Below are 18,282 nucleotides of genomic sequence, written 5' to 3'. Positions count from 1 at the left end.
CAACAAGCCAGTACCATTAGGACAGAGTACAAGGAGAAAAATGAGATACGGGCACAATAGATAAGGGGACAAGATCAAGTACAGCATGTAGGCTGCAGGAAAAGGTGGGCTTTGTCTGAAAAGCAATGATCAGCCTTAAACAGAGAATGACATCATCAGATTCATGATTAGAAAAATCACTGACTTGTACAGAGAATGGCCAGTAGGGAAGCTAAACCAGGACACCTGACAAGCAGCTGACTGGGCAATCCAATGGTAGTGCCCCAAGCTAGGGTGGTATGGTAGTCTTTAGTGTTTACACCCAGTATTTCCAGCTCCCCTCTTTCTGAGCACATGGAACTGGCTGGGTAGAGCCCTGTGACTAGCTCTGGCTAATGAGCTGTGAGAGGAGTTGATGTGTATCACCTCCAGACCACAGCATTTAACTGCCAGGCAAGATCTTCCAGAGCTCTCTTTCCCTCGGGCATTGAAACAAAACCAACAACATTTGAAATATCAGCCACTCTATCAGCTTGGGTCCTTGAGTGACTGTAATGAGCTAAGACCCCTGCCAACACATGATAAACATGTGGTATGAAAGAGAAACAAACCTTTGTTGTTTTAAGCCACTGAGATTTTGGAGCAAGGATATTCTTAAGCAGATCAAAGAGACCAGGTCTAAGGCAGGTCTCTGTTAATGTTTAAAACAATTTGTAAAATTTTATTATGAATTCATGTAAATTTCATTGTAATGAGAGATAATCAAACCTAATGCACGTGCTAACAAGAATGATAAACCTCCTTTGGTAAAAAGACTGGCTCTGCTTTAACATCAGTACAACAGCTTGAAGAACATCTAACAAGATGGCATCAATAAAGATTACACTGCTACACTTTGAAGGAGGTAAATAATTTCTGTTGTGAGTTAAGTTGCACTGACCTAGCTGTCTAAAAGATAATAGCCTAAGAGTAAACTAAACCCAAAATAAGCAGAAGGAAGGAAATAATAAATGCTGAAGTGGAAATAAATGAAATTTTTAAAAACCAGAAAAACAGATAAATCAGTGAAACAAAGAGTTGTTTTTTTAAAAGATCAACAAAATTGACAAACCTTTAAACTGGACTAAACAAAACAAAAACAAATAAAACAAAAAATTCCTAAAATCAGAAATGAAAGAAGGGAGGGATATCACTATTGACCTTATAGAAATCAAAAGTGAATACTCTAAAAAACTTTGGACAATGTAGATGATGACATGGACAAACCCCTAAAAAGACAAACTACCAAATTAACTCAAGAAGAAATAGAAAATCTGAATAGATCTATAAGAAGAAATTTCAACCAAGAGCATCCCACAAAGGAAAGCTCAGGCCCAAATGGCTTCCCTAGTGAATTCTATCAAATATTTAAGGAGAAATTTATATCAAACCTTCACAAACTTTTCCAGAAAATAGAGGAAAAGGAAATACTTCGCAAATCGTTTGCGGCCAGAAATACCCCAATAAGCACAAGAGAAGAAAACTACAGACCATATTCCTCACGAGTACAGATACAAAAATCCTGTACAAAATATCACCAAAAACTCTGTACAAAATATTACAGAAGTAGATTATTCAGCAAAGTGAACCCCACAACAAATAAAAAGGATTACACACCATGACCAAGTAGGATTTATTCCAAGAATATAAGGTTGGTTTAACATCTGAAAGCAGATTAATGTAATATACCATATTAATAAAAAATAAGAACAAACATGATTACCTCAATAGATGCAGAAAAAGCATTTAACAACATCCACTACCCATTTATATTAAAAGCTCTCAACAAACTAAAAATAGAGGGGAACTCCTGATAAAGGGCACCTACAAAAACCCTGCAGCTAACATACATAATAGTGAAAGACTGAATGCTTTCCCCCTAAGATAGGAACAAAAGATATTCACACTCACTACTTCTATTACTAGCCAATATTAACAGTCAAGAAAAGGCATTCATATTGGCAAGGTGAAGTAAAACTGTTCTTATTCGCAGATGACAAAATCTTACATATAGATAATCCTAAAAAATCCACACAAAAAACTAGAAATAATGAGTTCAGCAAGGTTGCAGAGTTTGAGATCAGTGTACAAAAATCTACTGTGTTTCCATATACTAGCAATTAACAAACCAAATATCAAATTAAGAAAACAATTTCATTCACAATATCAAAAAGAATAAAATATTTAGAATTTAACAAAGCAAGACATACATTAAAAACTACATAACATTGTTGAAAGAAATTAGAAACCTAAAAAAACGGAAAGAGAGCCATGTTAATTGACTGAAAGACTTAATATTGTTAAGATAGCAATTCTCAATGCAATCCCTATCAAAATCACAGCTGGCTCTTTTACAGATGAGACCTGACAAGCTGATCCTAAAATTTATATGGAAATGCAAAGGCTCCAGGAAAAACCAAAACAACTTTGCAAAAAAGAACAAAACTGAAGGACTTACTTCCACACTTCCCAATTTCAAAATGTCACTAGAATGCTACAGCAATCAAGAGAATATCGTACTAGCACAAGGACAGACATGAGTCAACAGAACCTAATTTAGATTCCAGAAAAAACTCTCATTTGTAGTCAACTGATATTCAACAATGATGCCAATGCAAGTCAATGGGGAAAAGAAAGTTTTTTCAAGAAATGGTGCAGGGATAACTGAATAACCACACACAAAAAGATGAATTTACACCCTATGTTAATCCATACATAAAAAAATCAACTCAAACATATCACAGACCTAAATCTAAGAGCTAAAACTATAAAACTCTTAGAAGAAAACACAGGAGGAATTTTTTATGACCTTGGGTTAGGCAAAGATTTCTTAAATATGACACCAAGAACACTTGTGATATTGGATCAAGAAACTGTACCCAGAATATATAAAGAACTCTTACAAATCAGTAGGAAGAAGACAACCCAATTTTTTCAAATGGGCAAAAAATTCTGAATAGACATTTCACCAAAAGACACATGATCAATAACACATGAAATGATGTTCAACATAATTAGTCATTAGGGTATTGCACATTAAAACCACAATGATACCACCTCACACCCACCAGAATGGCTACAATCAAAATGACAAGGAATAACAAGTGTTGGCAAGAATAAGAAAAAAAAAAATGGAACCCACATGCATTGATGGTGAAAATGTAAAATGGTAGAGCCATTTTGGTAGTTTCTTAAAAAATTAAACATAAATTTACCACATGACCAAGAAATTCCACTCTTAAGTGGAATTCTATCCAAGAGGAAAAAAATACACATCCATACAAAGACTTGTATGTGAATGTTCCCAGCAGCACTATTCACAATAGCCAAAAAGTGGAAATAATCCAAATGTCCATTAACTGGTGAACAGATAAACAAACTGTGGTATATATCATACAATGGAATACTCTTCAGCAATAAAATGGAATGAAATATTGATACATACTACAACATGGATAAATCTTGGACAAAATGTCAGCAAACTGAATCCCACAACAAAGGATTACACACCATGACCAAGTAGGATTTATTCCAAGAATGCAAGGTTGGTTTAACATCTGAAAATCCGTTAATGTAATAAACCATATTAACAAAGAAGAACAACATTATCATCTCAACAGATGCCAGGTAAAAGAAGCCACATACTGAAGAACACATATTGTACAATTCCATTTATATGAAATGTCCAGAAAAGGCAAATATATAGAGAAAGAAGTAGATTACTAATTATCAGGGGCTGAGGTGGGAACAAAAATTCAATTGTAGTAATAGTTGTTGCACAACTCTGTAAACTTACTAAAAATCTTTGAATTATACCCTTAAAACGAGTGAACGGTACAGTATATAGATTAAACCTCAGTGAAGTGTTTTATCTTCTTAAAGATAATAACCTAAATTCTAACTACAAAACAACTATTAACATCTTAAGAGCAAAAAATTCTCATCATCCCATCCCTTACACTTAACAAAGTACCTAACAAACAATATGAATGATGAACTGAAAAATGAACTAAATGGTTTCCCGAAAAATAAAAGCTGAACAGTCCTAAAAAGTCAGGCTTCCCTGGTGGCACAGTGATTGAGAGTCCACCTGCCCATGCAGGGGACACGGGTTCGTGCCCCGGTCCGGGAAGATCCCACATGCTGTGGAGCGGCTGGGCCCGTAAGCCATGGCTGCTGAGCCTGGGCGTCCGGAGCCTGTGCTCCGCAACGGGAGAGGCCACAACAGTGAGAGGCCCGCATACTGCAAAAAAAAAAAAAAAAAAAAAAAAAGACAATTCTACTAACCAGAATTTTGTTTAGAGCCTGATGATCCTCCATGTTCTAGCTTTGCTTTCTTCTTCTTTGATGATGATGAAGATGATTCAGAAGATACAGAACGTTTTTCTACTACAGGAGTGGAAAGAGCTCGTTTTTTGAACAGCTCCCGTTCTCTCAAGAGACTTGGATCCATAATGCTGCAAAGATAAAAATAAGTTTCTTTAATACAGATTCCAGCCACTCAAATCTATGTGCCAAATCCACAGGTCTCAACAAGAGTTATTTCCCAAACAGAATTACCTTTTATTACTGGTTCTCTAGCACTTGTATTTATTCACTTACTCATTCACTCAAAAAATTCTTAGTTAGTGCCTGTTATATGCCAAGCACTGTGCTAGGCACTAGTAAAGAAAAATAGGATTATTCTCTAAAGCTCTAGAACTACACTGTCCAATATAACAAACAGCCACTGGCAGAAGTGCTGACTGAGCGCCTGAAATGGGACTAGAGTTGAGATGTACTCTAAGTGTAAAATACACCCACATTTAAAAGACTCAATACAACGAAAAGAACTTTTTAAATTACTGAAATATTTTAGACTGATTACGCTAATGTGATAATAGTTTGGATATACTGGGTTAAGTAAAATATTAAAATTAATTTCCCTTAATTTTTCTTTTTTAAATTATGGCTACTAGAAAATTTTAAATTACATGTGTGGCTCACACTTGCAGCTCACACTGTATTCCTATTGGACAATGCTGCTTTAGGAACAACAGCAGGACTACTGGGTGGAAATTAGGAGACAAATTTAGGCTCATTGCAAAAAAATGAGAACCATCAGAATTGCTTGTAAATTAAAAGGTATATTTTAAAACTGGTGGACTCTCATAAGTAGTGAAGAGGCTGGATTAATATGTCAGAAATATCTACAGAAATTCCTGATTTGGAAGGAGGTGGGACTAGACTTCTTTGGGTTTTTTCCCAGTTTTAAAACTCTACAATTCTGGGCTTCCCTGGTGGCGCGGTGGTTGAGAGTCCGCCTGCCGATGCAGGGGACAGGGGTTCGTGCCCCGATCCGGAAGGATCCCACATGCCGCGGAGCGGCTGGGCCCGTGAGCCATGGCCACTGAGCCTGCGCGTCCGGAGCCTGTGCTCCGCAACGAGAGAGGCCGCAGCGGTGAGAGGCCCACGTACCGGAAAAAAAAAAAAAAAAAGCTCTACAATTCTAAGCAACTTCAGTACAACCAGGGAAGCCACAGGTCATTCAACAAGTATTTTATAACATTCCTCTCTTGTCTGAACTCTCCCTAGAACCCCATGGAGAGTCTCAGAAGTACACAAGCTGACTACAAAAATGATTTCTATACTACTAAGACTAGTGTTCATAAGTTGGGAAACAAAGTCCCAGAGGAAAAAGACTCTTATACTTTGAAAGCCTTCAAGCATGGGGTAGCTCAATAAATATTTAAGTGAATAACGAACAGAAGAACATCTTTAAATTGCTCTAGCCTCATTGTTAATGGTTTTACAATCCTTTATTAAATGTCTTCTGTTTGGGCTTCCCTGGTGGCGCAGTGGTTAAGAATCCGCCTGCCAATGCAGGGGACTCGAGTTCAAGCCCTGGTCCGGGAAGATCCCACATGCCACAGAGCAACTAAGCCCGAGCACCACAACTACCGAAGCCCGCGCACCTAGAGCCCATTCTCCACAACAAGAGAAGCCACTGCAATGAGAAGCCCACGCACCGCAACAAAGAGTAGCCCCCACTCAAGGCAACTAGAGAAATCCCGCTGACAGCAACAAAGACCCAACGCAGCCAAAAATAAATAAAATTTTAAAAATTAAATTAATTAAAAAAAACCAATATATTAAAAAAAAATTTCTTCTGTTTGTGAGGCACTGTACTACAACCTATGAAAAGTTCTGGAAGATAAATCCTTGCCTTCAATAAGCTTACATTTGAGAACATGAAAGCACTGAGCACCTCGGTTAAAAAGCAATGAATAGGGACTTCTGTGGTGGCACAGTGGTGAAGAATCCACCTGCCAATCCAGGGGACACAGGTTCGATCCCTGGTCCAGGAAGATCCCACATGCCACGGAGCAACTGAGCCTGTGCGCCACAACTACTGAAGCCCGCGCCCCTACAGCCCGTGAGCCACAACAAGAGAAGCCACCGCAATGAGAAGCCCGCAAACCACAACGGAGAGTAGCCCCCTCACTGCAACTAGAGAAAAGCCCACACACAGCAACGAAAGACCCAATTAAGCCAAAAATAAATAAATCAAATAAATTTATTTTTAAAAAAGCAATGAATAAATAAAACGTGACTTAGCATGCTAAAAGTTAAAAATATAAGCATTGAATAATTACTCCGCCATTAAAAAGAATGAAATAATGCCATATGCAGCAACACGGATGGACCTAGAGATTATCATACTAAGCGAAGTCAGAAAGAGAAACACCAATACCATATGCTATCACTTGTATGTGGCATCTAAAATATGATACAAATGAACATATCTACGAAACAAAGAGACTCACAAATATAAAGAACAGCCTTGTGGTTGCCAAGCAGGGGGGTGGGGGGGAGGGGGAAGGACTGGGAGTTTGGGTTAGCAGATGCAAACTATTATATGTAGGATGCATAAACAAGGTCCCACTGTATAGTACAAGGAACAATATTCAATATCCTAAGATAAACCATAATGGAAAAGAATATGAAGAATATATATGTATAACTGAGTCACTCTGCCGGACAGCATAAATTAAACACAACATCGTAAGCCAACTATGCTTCAATAAAATTTAAAATATATACATATATAAAAGCATTGATAAGAAATAATCAGAGTAAACTTCAGCTAAGGAACGAAAAAAGAATCACTGGCACGGGACCTCGAATCTAAGACCTGCCTTCTTCCCTCAGTTCTAATCCCAAATAGCAACATGACCTGGGCAATCCACTAGACCTCCCTAAATCCAATTTCATCATAAGTAAAATAAGGGTACTACCAATGCTGTCTACATCTAGCCCAACTGTAAGAATAAACTGAGAAAATGTTTGTGAAAATGATTTTCTAAATAGTAAAGCTATAAAATATATGTTATTTCAGTACTATTATTTCGAGCTGGATCTGAAAAGAAGTAACCGAATGATTACGCTGGGGTGAGGAAGGCAGGAGGCAGTCTTGGGGAGGAAAAGTGTCAGAAGAAGAAAGAATTCCCCAGTGATAAGGGGAGGGCAACAAGCCTAAAACAGGAAACATCTGTTATCTGTTTATTTCACCTTGTAAAGACAGATAACTAACCCCGACTGTTATAACCATGATTTTAACACAGATTTAAACAAAAGCCTTACAGTTTACAAAAACCTGATGTTTACAGCATTTGATCCTCACAACTCTACGAGGTAACTGGTACTTCGCGTTATTTCTATTTTAATACGTGAAATCTGAAGTGAAGAGGCATCGTTAAGGTTACACAGCTGAAAGTACCTGAGCCAGGACACGAATATCCTGACTCCTAAATCAGGTGCCCCTCACTCCAGACCTGAAATACTGGTAAAGGCCTCCCAAGCAAAGGCGACCTGTGTGGTTATGGGTCAAGTTCAATGGCACGTAGAACAGGTTTAAGGTCTTTCACCATCACATGTTCCGCCTAACTTTTCCTCACAAGACTACGCAGTACCTGTAGAGTTTTACATGTACTGACCTGTGTTGTAGACAGGACACATCATCCTGCCCATCTGACATTAACAAAAAACAAACCATAACTCAGAGAGTCCACGTGTTCCCCCAATAAGAAGCCAAAAATTAAAAGAAAATCTTCTGGCTCCAAAGCCCACATTCTTTCCACTTTATCATTTGACTTCTTTCAACCTTTCTGCTCTTTCCTCTCTCGCTTCTTTCCCGCCTGCGCCTCGCAGGTGCCAACACTGCTATGAATAGCCGGCGAGCTGAGAATAGACACTTGCTCACCTCTTAAATGACAGAAACGTAGAGGTGGACGGAAAAGTGGTTAGCGCAGCTATTTGTTTCGGGAAATGTCTTTAGGTTTTGCAGGAAACAACCATTATAACTAAAGCTTAGGAATCATTCCAAAGTAGGTCTCCAAAAGGCAGCTGAAAACAACAGTCCAGAAAGAAGCACCTACATCCCAGCCTTTGGGTAGCTGGGCACCGTTTCCCCAAACTCCACACACCTGGTTCCTACGGCAGCTGCTAATGCAAGCTGGGGGGCCAGGAAGCGGCACAATCAGCTCTCCGATGTGAATTTCCCCTCTTTCTAACCCAAAACTTTGCTCAATGAACCTCCGGCCTAAAAGACGATGCTCCCGAGAAGCTGTTAGCAGGTTTCAGCGTTTCGCGCCGGTAACGGCTGTCCCAGCCTCCCGCGGGGTGGGAGGCCCGCTCGCCCCCGGGCGGAGGCGGCCCGGAGGAACAACAGGCCGGGGCTCCGCGCCCCTCACCCCGCTGCTGCGGCCCCTACCTGAGCCAGGAGGGCCGCCCCACGAGCCCGGCCGCCGCCTCCCGGAGCCTCCTCCTCGACAGCCGCACACGCCTGCGTGGCCGCCGCTTCCTGCTCGTCGTCAGCGCCCCCGCTCGCACGCACGCACGCCCAGCGCTACCCCGCCAGGTCGGGGTTCCCGCACTGGCGGCGGCGGCGGCGGCGCCTCAGGCGGCTACTCGGCCACGGGCTCCGCCCGCCACTTCCTGATCCGCGGGTTCGGAGCTCAGTCCCGGCAGCCACCGCGGCCCTTCGGCCGCCGAGAACGCGCATGCGTCCTCATATACCCCGCCCGGGGAGGGGAATCCAGAGCTGGGGCGTCCCTGGTCTCCATGACAACGGGAGGGTGGTTGGGAGCGGGGCTTAAGTGGGAGTTAAGTAGCCGCAGCTGAGAGGGAAGAAATCTTTCCTTCACAGAAATACAACTGTAAAGCTACTAAATCCTCCTGCAGCGTGCTCTGGGATCTGTTTAACCCAAATGGCGACGAGATTTTTCAAGTTACTGTCTATCAGATGTTCTGTGACTTTACATCAGATGTCAGTCACCATCGCCTAAACTTCGAAGAACATTGTTCCAGCTCTCTCTTTTTCAACTGAGGAAACAAGAGGCCCAGTGAAACTAAATAACTTGCTCGGGATAGCACAGCTAGCAAAGGCAAATCCTGACGTGAAGTTCAGTTTCTGAACTCCCAACCGCCCCCCCCCCCCCGTAAACTCTCTTGGAAAAGGATTTCGGATTCAGAAGCTGCATAAGGGGTAGAAATAAGGCGACGGAAAAAATAATTGGCCTTGCGCACGACCTGCAAAGTATTGGAGCATGTCAAAATTCGTGTGGCTGACCTTTCCTCACTCCAACTTGAAGCTGCGCATAGCCAGTGCTCAACTATTCTACAGCTGTCGTTTACTTAGTGCTGGTTACTCCTCAAGTTACTTAACCTGCGTTTCGGTTTTCAGGTCTGGGAAATGGGAATAATAATTGTACTACCACAATACGTTACTTTCATTGGACTGTTGTGAAGATTGTATGAGATAATACGTAAATATTTATTCAAAATTTGGAAATAAAGCCAAAAGACGATTGTCTTTTTAAAATTGATTTCTTTCTACAGGATTTTGTAATAAACTCACTTGATGTTCATCTGACACCCTCAGGAAAGGTAGCTTCATTTGTATAACAGTTTATGAGGACTCAGAGGTTTTATAACCCAGGAGAATCAGAGATTAACTGGTAAAAAACTGATGAGGTGTAATGAGAAGCAGGTATCCACTGCAAAAAAAAAAAAAAAATCCCAAAGCTTAAAATTGCATTGTCCTGAGAAACATGAGCCAGTTTTGTATCAATTTAGTTTTATCTTATCCTTTCCCCAATGATTTTATAAATCCCAATTTACCATATCCTTGTGGAATCAGTTCTACCGTTCTGTTAGCTTCCTTATTAATGAATGAGAGACTTTATATACAAATGGACAATGGCTAGACCATATATGATAATAAAATATGATAATATGATAATAAAACTCTGGCCCACTTAAAAAACCAAGCCACAACCTTTGCAGCAATTAGCTCAGAATGGTAAGGATTTACTCAAACTTCCCTATTTCAGACACCCCTCCCCCAGCTTCCCTTGCCAACAAACTTTAATCAGAACATACCAGAAGCATCACCCCCCTTTTTTGCACTATAACACTTCCCCTTTCTGTGATTGCCTTTGAGTCTGTGCCAAAGAGATGGTGGCTGAATCTCTTGCTACATAGCAAGGGTTGCAGTCTCTGTTCTCACGTGAGTGGTCTTCATTTATTTCCACTGTGTTTAATAAAACTTCCACACATGCTCGTTACCTAGTCACTTGAAACTTAGGAGTTTAACAATTAGCGACTCATGCTTTTACAGAAGTAGATCTACCACACAGAGAGCACACAATGAACTGTTAAAAGATAAACTAAGGTACATTAAAATTTTGAAACGTTTAAGCAAATAGCAATTCAAATCAGCCACAAACAAACCAAAAATGGTTAGGAACACTCCACTGACAGCAGCTAGGGGAAAGGTTTTTACAGAGAAGAGGAGGAAGCAAATAAAAGAAAGTATTGGTTGGCTACAGCTCTTAAGCAGTTGCCTTAGTCGGAAATCCTGGTTGGCTGTTTGTGATTAGTTCTTAAATTTTGTTTTCTCGGATTCCAGTGACTCCAACGTAGGTTGTGGTTTCACGTGTAGACTTACCAAGGCTCTGAAGCCACCTTAGTCTATGGCCTCCTTGTTTAATTACTTGGACAAAATGCTCACAAGTATTCCTTTATTTCAATGTCCTGTCTCATTTCAGCCAGTTGGAACAGCTATAGGACACTTAACTGCCTTCTAATGCCAGTATTAGAATATGTTATTTATAATTCAAACCCTCAAATGTCAACTGCCCCCGCCTTTACCCCAATATTAGCCATTATTATCATTGCCCAACTGGACACCCTCCCCTACACACCTCGGCAAACCATTAAAATCTATACATGATCAATGTCATCAAGCAGTGGCATCACTCCTCTTTATACGTCCTGCTGCCTGTGACTAGGTCATTGCACTGAAAGCGATGACTGCACTCATTCAAAATACTTTGGTGTGACTTCCTGCACTCTGAAGGTACTCCTCAAGTGAAGAGAAAAATGTGCTCCCTATATGGCCCGTAATTAGGCCATTTTTGTGTCAAATGTACTTACACATGGACACCACACTACACATGAACTAAAAAGGATTTTGTTTTGTCTGCTGGTAATGTTGACTACACGATGATTTGCATGATAACCACGTGGCCAAACATCAGCCCAAATTAGCTAGATTTCACAGAATTCATGATTTGGAATTAAACATATAGACTTTTATTCTGCCTTCTCATCCTTGTTACACAATATAGACACCATGTGAATTGCTTCTGAAGCAGCCTCTAGCCAGGGCTTAGGGAAGGCATATGAAAAACATTTCACTCTGAGGTGAGGGCCATGACTATTTATAAGGACATGGCTGTGTAATATACACAAAGTCTCCACCACTGATGCTTAAATAAAATAAACCTTTATAATAAAAACCATCTACATATTGGCAGCCTCGGTATTTCCAGATCAGAAGGGTGTGGTGAACGTCAAATTATATGAAGAAGGATCCAAGCTATTCACGCAATAACAATTTATGTCTTATCTCATGAATGCTTATAATACATTGCATACTCTTTGGTAGAAAGTGTGGTGACTTCTTCAGGGAAATATACTTTGCATATTTTAAAAAACATCCTTTCCTCCTGGCCTGTCCAAACCCCCCCATCCCCCAAAACAACTCAATATAACCACATGATTAATTCAACATGCTGCATAATTTTTTTTTGCTATTTTATTTAATTGTGGTCTATGTATATAATTTTGCCATTTCAACCATTTTAAAATGTACAGTTTGGTGGCATTAATTACATTCACAATACTGTGCCACTATCATCACTATTTCCAGAATTTTTCATCATCCCAGACAGAAACTCAGTACCCATTAAGGGATAACTCCCCATTTCCTCCTCTCCTCAGCGCCTGGTAACTTCTAATCTACTTTCTATCTCTATGAATTTACCCTAATTCTAGATATTTTATATAAGTGGAATAATACAGTATATGTCTTCTTGTGGCTGGCTTGTTTCACTTGATGTAATGGTTACAAGGTTCACTCATGTTGTGGCATGTATCAGAACTTCATTTTTTTAATGCAGTGGCTTAATTTTACATTTTAATTTTTCGCATTAAACAGTTGCTTGGCAGAGGAAAACTGAGGTAAGGCAAATAAATTCACTTCATTTTGCCATCAAATAACAACTGCTTTTCAACTCCCCTCACCAGTTAATCCATCTCAACTAATTAAACAGATAGCTGCATTCTCAAAATAGCCGGCAAAGCAAATTAGCCCACATCTACCCAGATCAAGAGCTGTAGTCTATACTCTGCTCATCACCTGTCCTAGATTTCTCTAGCATCGACAGTCTCTGCTCCCTTGGAGCCTTTTGCCCGGCTCTTTTTTTTTTTTTTTTTTGCGGTACGCGGGCCTCTCACTGTTGTGGCCCCTCCCGTTGCGGAGCACAGGCGGACGCGCAGGCTCAGCAGCCATGGCTCACGGGCCCAGCCGCTCCGCGGCACGTGGGATCTTCCCGTACCGGGGCACGAACCCGCGTCCCCTGCATCGGCAGGCGGACTCTCAACCACTGCGCCACCAGGGAAGCCCCTTTGCCCGGCTTTCTGATGCAGGCTGCCCAATCCTGAAAATATCTTTCGAGGACTCCGCTTCTGTCTCAAGCATTCATCCCGTGAGGGAAGAAAACAGTCTTTTTCCTCTCAATCCATCTTAAATTCTAAGGCTGGGGCCCTCTAATTAGACTAACAAAAGGCAGACTAACAAGAGAAAAGCAAACAGAAGTTTATTAGCATGTGCAACACACACACACACACACACGTACCAAGAGATGAGTAACGCAAAGAAGGGGTGGTTAGAACTAGAGCTTACTTAGCATCTTTTTTTTTTTTTGGCCACACTCCACGGTTTGAGGGATTCTACATCCCCGACCAGGGATTCAGGGATTGAACCCGCACCTCAGCAGTAAAAGTGCAAAGTCCTAACCACTGGACTGCTAAGGAATTCTCTTACTTAGCATCTTAACAAAAGAACAATACTTTTTTAGAGAAGTGACGAGATTTTGAACAAAAATGACGTTGAGTTTCTAGGGTGGTAAGCTGTGTAAAGGCAAACATTTGGGGAAACTAATGGAAGATAAGGGCTAGTTAGTAAAGTTTGTTATATAGCTTCCTCTGGTGCCATCTCTGGGGTGAGAAGGGTCTAAGGTTGTCTCCATTGATTAACTTTTGTCCTTCCTGGTAGAGAGAGGACGGGGCACACCTTCACAAATTTATGTCCTACTTTTAGGCAAACGGGGGGAGGACAGAGAGCTTTTCTTATATCTGCTTCTCCTCAGTTGTCTTCAGCTCAAAACAATCCTTAAGCCCAGGTGGCATATTTTGTGCTGGCACATTCTGCGACCCTACAATCCTCTCTCTCACAAGCTTTCTCAAAAAAAAAATTGCTATTGCCTCTGCTTGATAAGTTTCAATCTGCAGGGGTTAAAATACTGGCCTTGGAGCCAGAACTGGCCTGAATCTCTGCTCCACCACTTACCAGTAGTCATATGACCTTAAACCAATATTTAATCTCTGTAAACCTGCATTTCCTCACCTGTAATGGAAAGGATTATCTCAGATTGGGCTGCTATAACAAATTACCACAGACTGGGTGGCTTAAACAAAAAACATTTCTTTCTCACAGTTCTGGAGGCCGGAAAATCCAAGATCAAGGTGGCAAAAGAACGAGTGTCTGGTGGGAAACAAGCTCTCTCCTGTCTCTTTTTTTTTTTTTCATTTTTTGGCCATGCCATGTGGCATGTGGGATCTTAGTTCCCTGACCAGGGATCGAACCCATGCCCCCTGCAGTGGAAGCATGGAGTCTTAACCACTGGACTGCCAGGGAAGTCCCTGTCCTGTCTCTTCTTATAAGCACTAACCCCACCATGAAGCTTCCACCCACCTAATTACCTCCCAAAGACCCTACCCCCGATACCATCCCACTGGGGGTTAGGTTTCAATGTATGAATTTGAGGGGGACACCAACATGCAGCCCGTAACAAAGATTACATGAGATAATAAATGTAAAGAACTCACCACAGTATGTGCACTATAGCAGGTAATCACTAAATTATAGTTATTCTTATTATTAGAACCCAAGTCTCCAGTTAAATTCTTTTCAAAGGTCACTGATGATTTCCCAATTGCCAAATCCAATGGCCTCTGTGGTAGGTTGTATAATTGTTCATAATGATTCACCTCTTCTTCCTGAAGGAAGATTATACTGTCCGCCCTGCTAAACATAGGCATGGCATGTGACTTGCTTTGGCTCATGGGCATGTGTAACATCTAAGGAGGAGCTTTAATTTAAGAGCTAGCTTGTGATTCACCGTCTTGCTTTTCCCCTGCCATATTCCAGATTGGGGCACTTTGTCAACCCAATCCTGGAGTGAAGACGACATGGAGCAGAGCTATGGCCCATCCACAATAGACATGTAGCATGTATGAGAAATAAACTTCATGGCTGAAAGCCACTGAGTTCATCCCTAGCCTGACAGAGTGTGAATGCACTGAAACTTTTTAGCTTTTGCTCCCATAAAGCTAAATACCAACCTATGTCCTACTGACTTCATCAAAACTCTTCCTAAGTAGTCAACTGATCTCCCCACACAACATCTATAGTTAGTCTCTCTCTACTTTAACACCATCCTTTTCTCAATTAGGGTCCATAGTATGAAAGTGAGTTGTCCCAATAACCCCTTGCCTGGCAGCGCCTTCATTATAAGCCATCAGAAAAACTTTCACTTAAAGAATGAAGTCAAGGATGACTACAAATCTTTATTTTGAGTAACTGAGTGAGCGGTGATCCATGTACTGAGATGGCAAGCACCGGGAAAGAAGGTTTGGAGGAGGAAGTGAGTTCATTTGACCACATTAAGTTGACAATGCCTATTAGCTACCTAGATGGAGCTGTTGGGTAGGCAGTTGGCTATAGGAGTTAGTTTAGAGACGGTACTTAAAGCCATGGAACTGGATCAGCTCATCTAGGGAGTGAATGAAGATAGAGAAGAAAAGAAGGCCAAGGATTGAGCGCTAGGACCCACGAAGGAAGACCACCAAGGATGCTGAGAAGGGGGCAGTGAAGAGAAAGAGAACCAAGAAAGAGTGGGTGTCCCAGAAGACAAGTGAAGAAATATTTCAAGAAGGAAATGTTGACCAAATGTCAAATACTGGTGGGAGGACGTGCTAGATGAGACTCGAGAATTAACCATTAGGTTTCGTATCATATAGTCATTGGTGACCTTCACAAGGGCAGTTTCCATAATGTGGTCGGGATGAATGCCTGAGAACTGACAGAATGCCTAGACAACTTTTTTTTTTTTTTTTTTTGCGGTACGCAGGCCTCTCACTGTTGTGGCCTCTCCAGTTGCGGAGCACAGGCTCCGGACGCGCAGGCTCAGCGGCCATGGCTCACGGGCCCAGCCGCTCCGCGGCATGTGGGATCTTCCTGAACCGGGGCACGAACCCGCGTCCCCTGCATCGGCAGGCGGACTCTCAACCACTGCGCCACCAGGGAAGCCCCCCTGTATCACTTTTAATGGATAAAGAAAACCTCTACCAGAGCTCTGATCCCCTACCTCGACACACAAACAGACTTCCTCCTGGGTAGCTCTTGGCCGGGATGAAGTTATTGATTCATGCCTTTGTCTAAACCAATCACTATTAAAGGGAAAGAAACCACTGACAACCTCAGGCAAACATGATTCATTTTTCTGTGGGTGGGAAGGGAGTAGCCTTTTTTGAGTGCATGAATAAGCAAAGTGAAATTTAGAACAAAATTGAGGTTTTGCCAACAGAACTAAGAAGGGGAGTAATTACTGAGCAGATAATCACCACGGTCTGCGCCCATGTATGTAGAAGAATATATCATCAGACATATATTTTTTAAACCTAATGGGCATCTATACCCATTTTTATTTGCCTGATTACTAGAGAAGTTGAACATTTTCTCATATACCAGCCATTCAGTTTTCATTTATGTGAATGGTCTGATCATTTCTTTTGCCTACTTTAAATGAACAGCTTCTCATTAATTTATAGGATATATATACAGAAAGAGAGAGAGTTCTATATAGATACATCTCTATTTCTATGTATAGTATATACTATATACTGGATACCAGTATACTGGAGAAATCTCTAGATAGACAGATGATAGATAGACCTGTCAAAAAGTGTTAACTTTATCAACAGGGAGAAGTTTAATGTTTTGGGATAATTTGATTCACTTGTCTCCGGTGTACTTTGATCCCACAAATAAACGTTTATCATCTGTGATGTTTGAGTGTGAGGAGGAATAAACAAATACTAGAGTGAAAAAAAACATGCTTTCTGTCTTCGAAGAGTTTAACAAAGATCTTGAGTGCAAGTCAGGCTGTGAAAAGTCCTCTAGAAGGTATAATCAAAATGCTTCGTGGAATTCCCTGGTGGTCCAGTGGTTAGGACCAGTGGTTTCACTACTGGGGCCCAGGTTCAATTCCTGGTCGGGGAACTAAGATCCCACAAGCCGAGGCCAGGCCAAAAGAAAAAAAGAAAAGTGCTTTGGAAAGAGGTCAGAGAATGTGCTTTGGAAAGAGGTCAGAGAATGTGCTTTGGCCGGGAGACAGGAGTCAGTGCTATGGAAGGGAAGTGCAGGATAGCACAGGCAGAGACCCAGAAGAGGCCATGAGAGGAGATGGTGCTGGAACTGGCAAATACATTATCTTTACCAGACAGAAGGTGTTGGCTAGGATGGAAGAGTTGTCCTGCCAGTCTGGCTGGAATGTGGAGTCTGAGATGGGACATAAGGCTGGAAAGGTAGATTGGGGCCAGTGTTCAAGTTTGGGGTTGTCTATCTGAGGAACCATGGATCTATCTCGGAGCTTGGCATGGCATTAATAAGGATAAACACATCATTATCCCTAATCTTGAAGCAAACAGATCTTTTTGCCCACACAAAATGAAAAAAAAAAAAAAAGACATCTTAAAAAGCATTAAAAGAGGATTTCCTGGCGGTCCAGGTGTTGGGACTCCATGCTTCCACTGTGCCGAGGGCCCAGGCTTGATCCCTGGTCAGGGAACGAGGATCCCACAAGCCGGCATGGTGTAGCCAAAAAATAAAAGAGGCATTAAAAAATGTTCAGTGTTTGTTGTGGTTTGTTGTGAAAGAGTCTATTCCTTCCATTATCACCTCTTGTGTCAGCATCAATTCCCCTCCCTCCTTGGTTACTGGCTCCATCCCCTCAGGAAAAATACGCAGATTTTTTTTTCATCTTCAAATAGTTTCACCCAGCCCTCCCTAGCAATCTTCTTATCTTCAGAGATGGGCCTTAATAGGCAGAAAATGAATTCTTTTGAATGACTGAGTAGTTTGAAGTTGCTGCTTTCTCAACCATGGAATCTCCTTTTAGCCACTTTTATTTTGCTCTTTCTCCCTACAAATCTACTAAAATTGGAATCTCCAAAGTCCCCAATAACCTCCTGGGAAAGAAAAGAACAGCCCTGATGTCTGAGAATGGATCTGAGGCTCACAGCTGAACCATATCGTTCTCCTGTTGGACAAAAATCTCATAGATTTAGACAAGGTCGCTGTGCAGCACAAAATACCAAACCTCCCCTCTCTTACTGAATGAGTTAATGCTGCTTCTTTACCAATTATCAGTAATGGGGGTTAGGGGAGCTGCCGCCCCACTGCAATACCCAGTCATAGAATTGCCCCCCGCTTTCTGCTATCGGTCTACAGCCAACCTCTGCTTCCTGAGACCCTCCCCAAAGATACCCAGTGAAAGCCCATATCCTATAATAGGTTCTGTCAGAAAGAACTCT

General features: G+C 41.5%; 1 protein-coding gene across 1 annotated transcript in view; it reads right to left on the bottom strand.

Moving 5' to 3' along the window:
• The window catches only part of GTF2E2 (general transcription factor IIE subunit 2), an 82,114-nt gene extending 73,075 nt beyond the window's left edge, over positions 1-9,039 (bottom strand). Inside the window, exons 1-2 of the mRNA XM_079909026.1 lie at positions 8,771-9,039; positions 4,306-4,475 (exon numbers count right to left, since the gene is read on the bottom strand). Of these exons, the coding sequence (XP_079765152.1) occupies positions 4,306-4,471 (166 nt within the window). The 5' untranslated portion in view covers positions 4,472-4,475; positions 8,771-9,039. The remainder of the gene's footprint in view (positions 1-4,305; positions 4,476-8,770) is intronic.
• Between the last annotated feature and the right edge of the window lie 9,243 nt (positions 9,040-18,282).

The sequence above is a fragment of the Stenella coeruleoalba genome, assembly GCF_951394435.1.
Source record: "Stenella coeruleoalba genome assembly, chromosome: 21".
NCBI lineage: Eukaryota > Metazoa > Chordata > Mammalia > Artiodactyla > Delphinidae > Stenella > Stenella coeruleoalba.
Note: the sequence above shows the minus strand (reverse complement) of the source record. Positions and strands in the feature narration are given on the sequence as shown.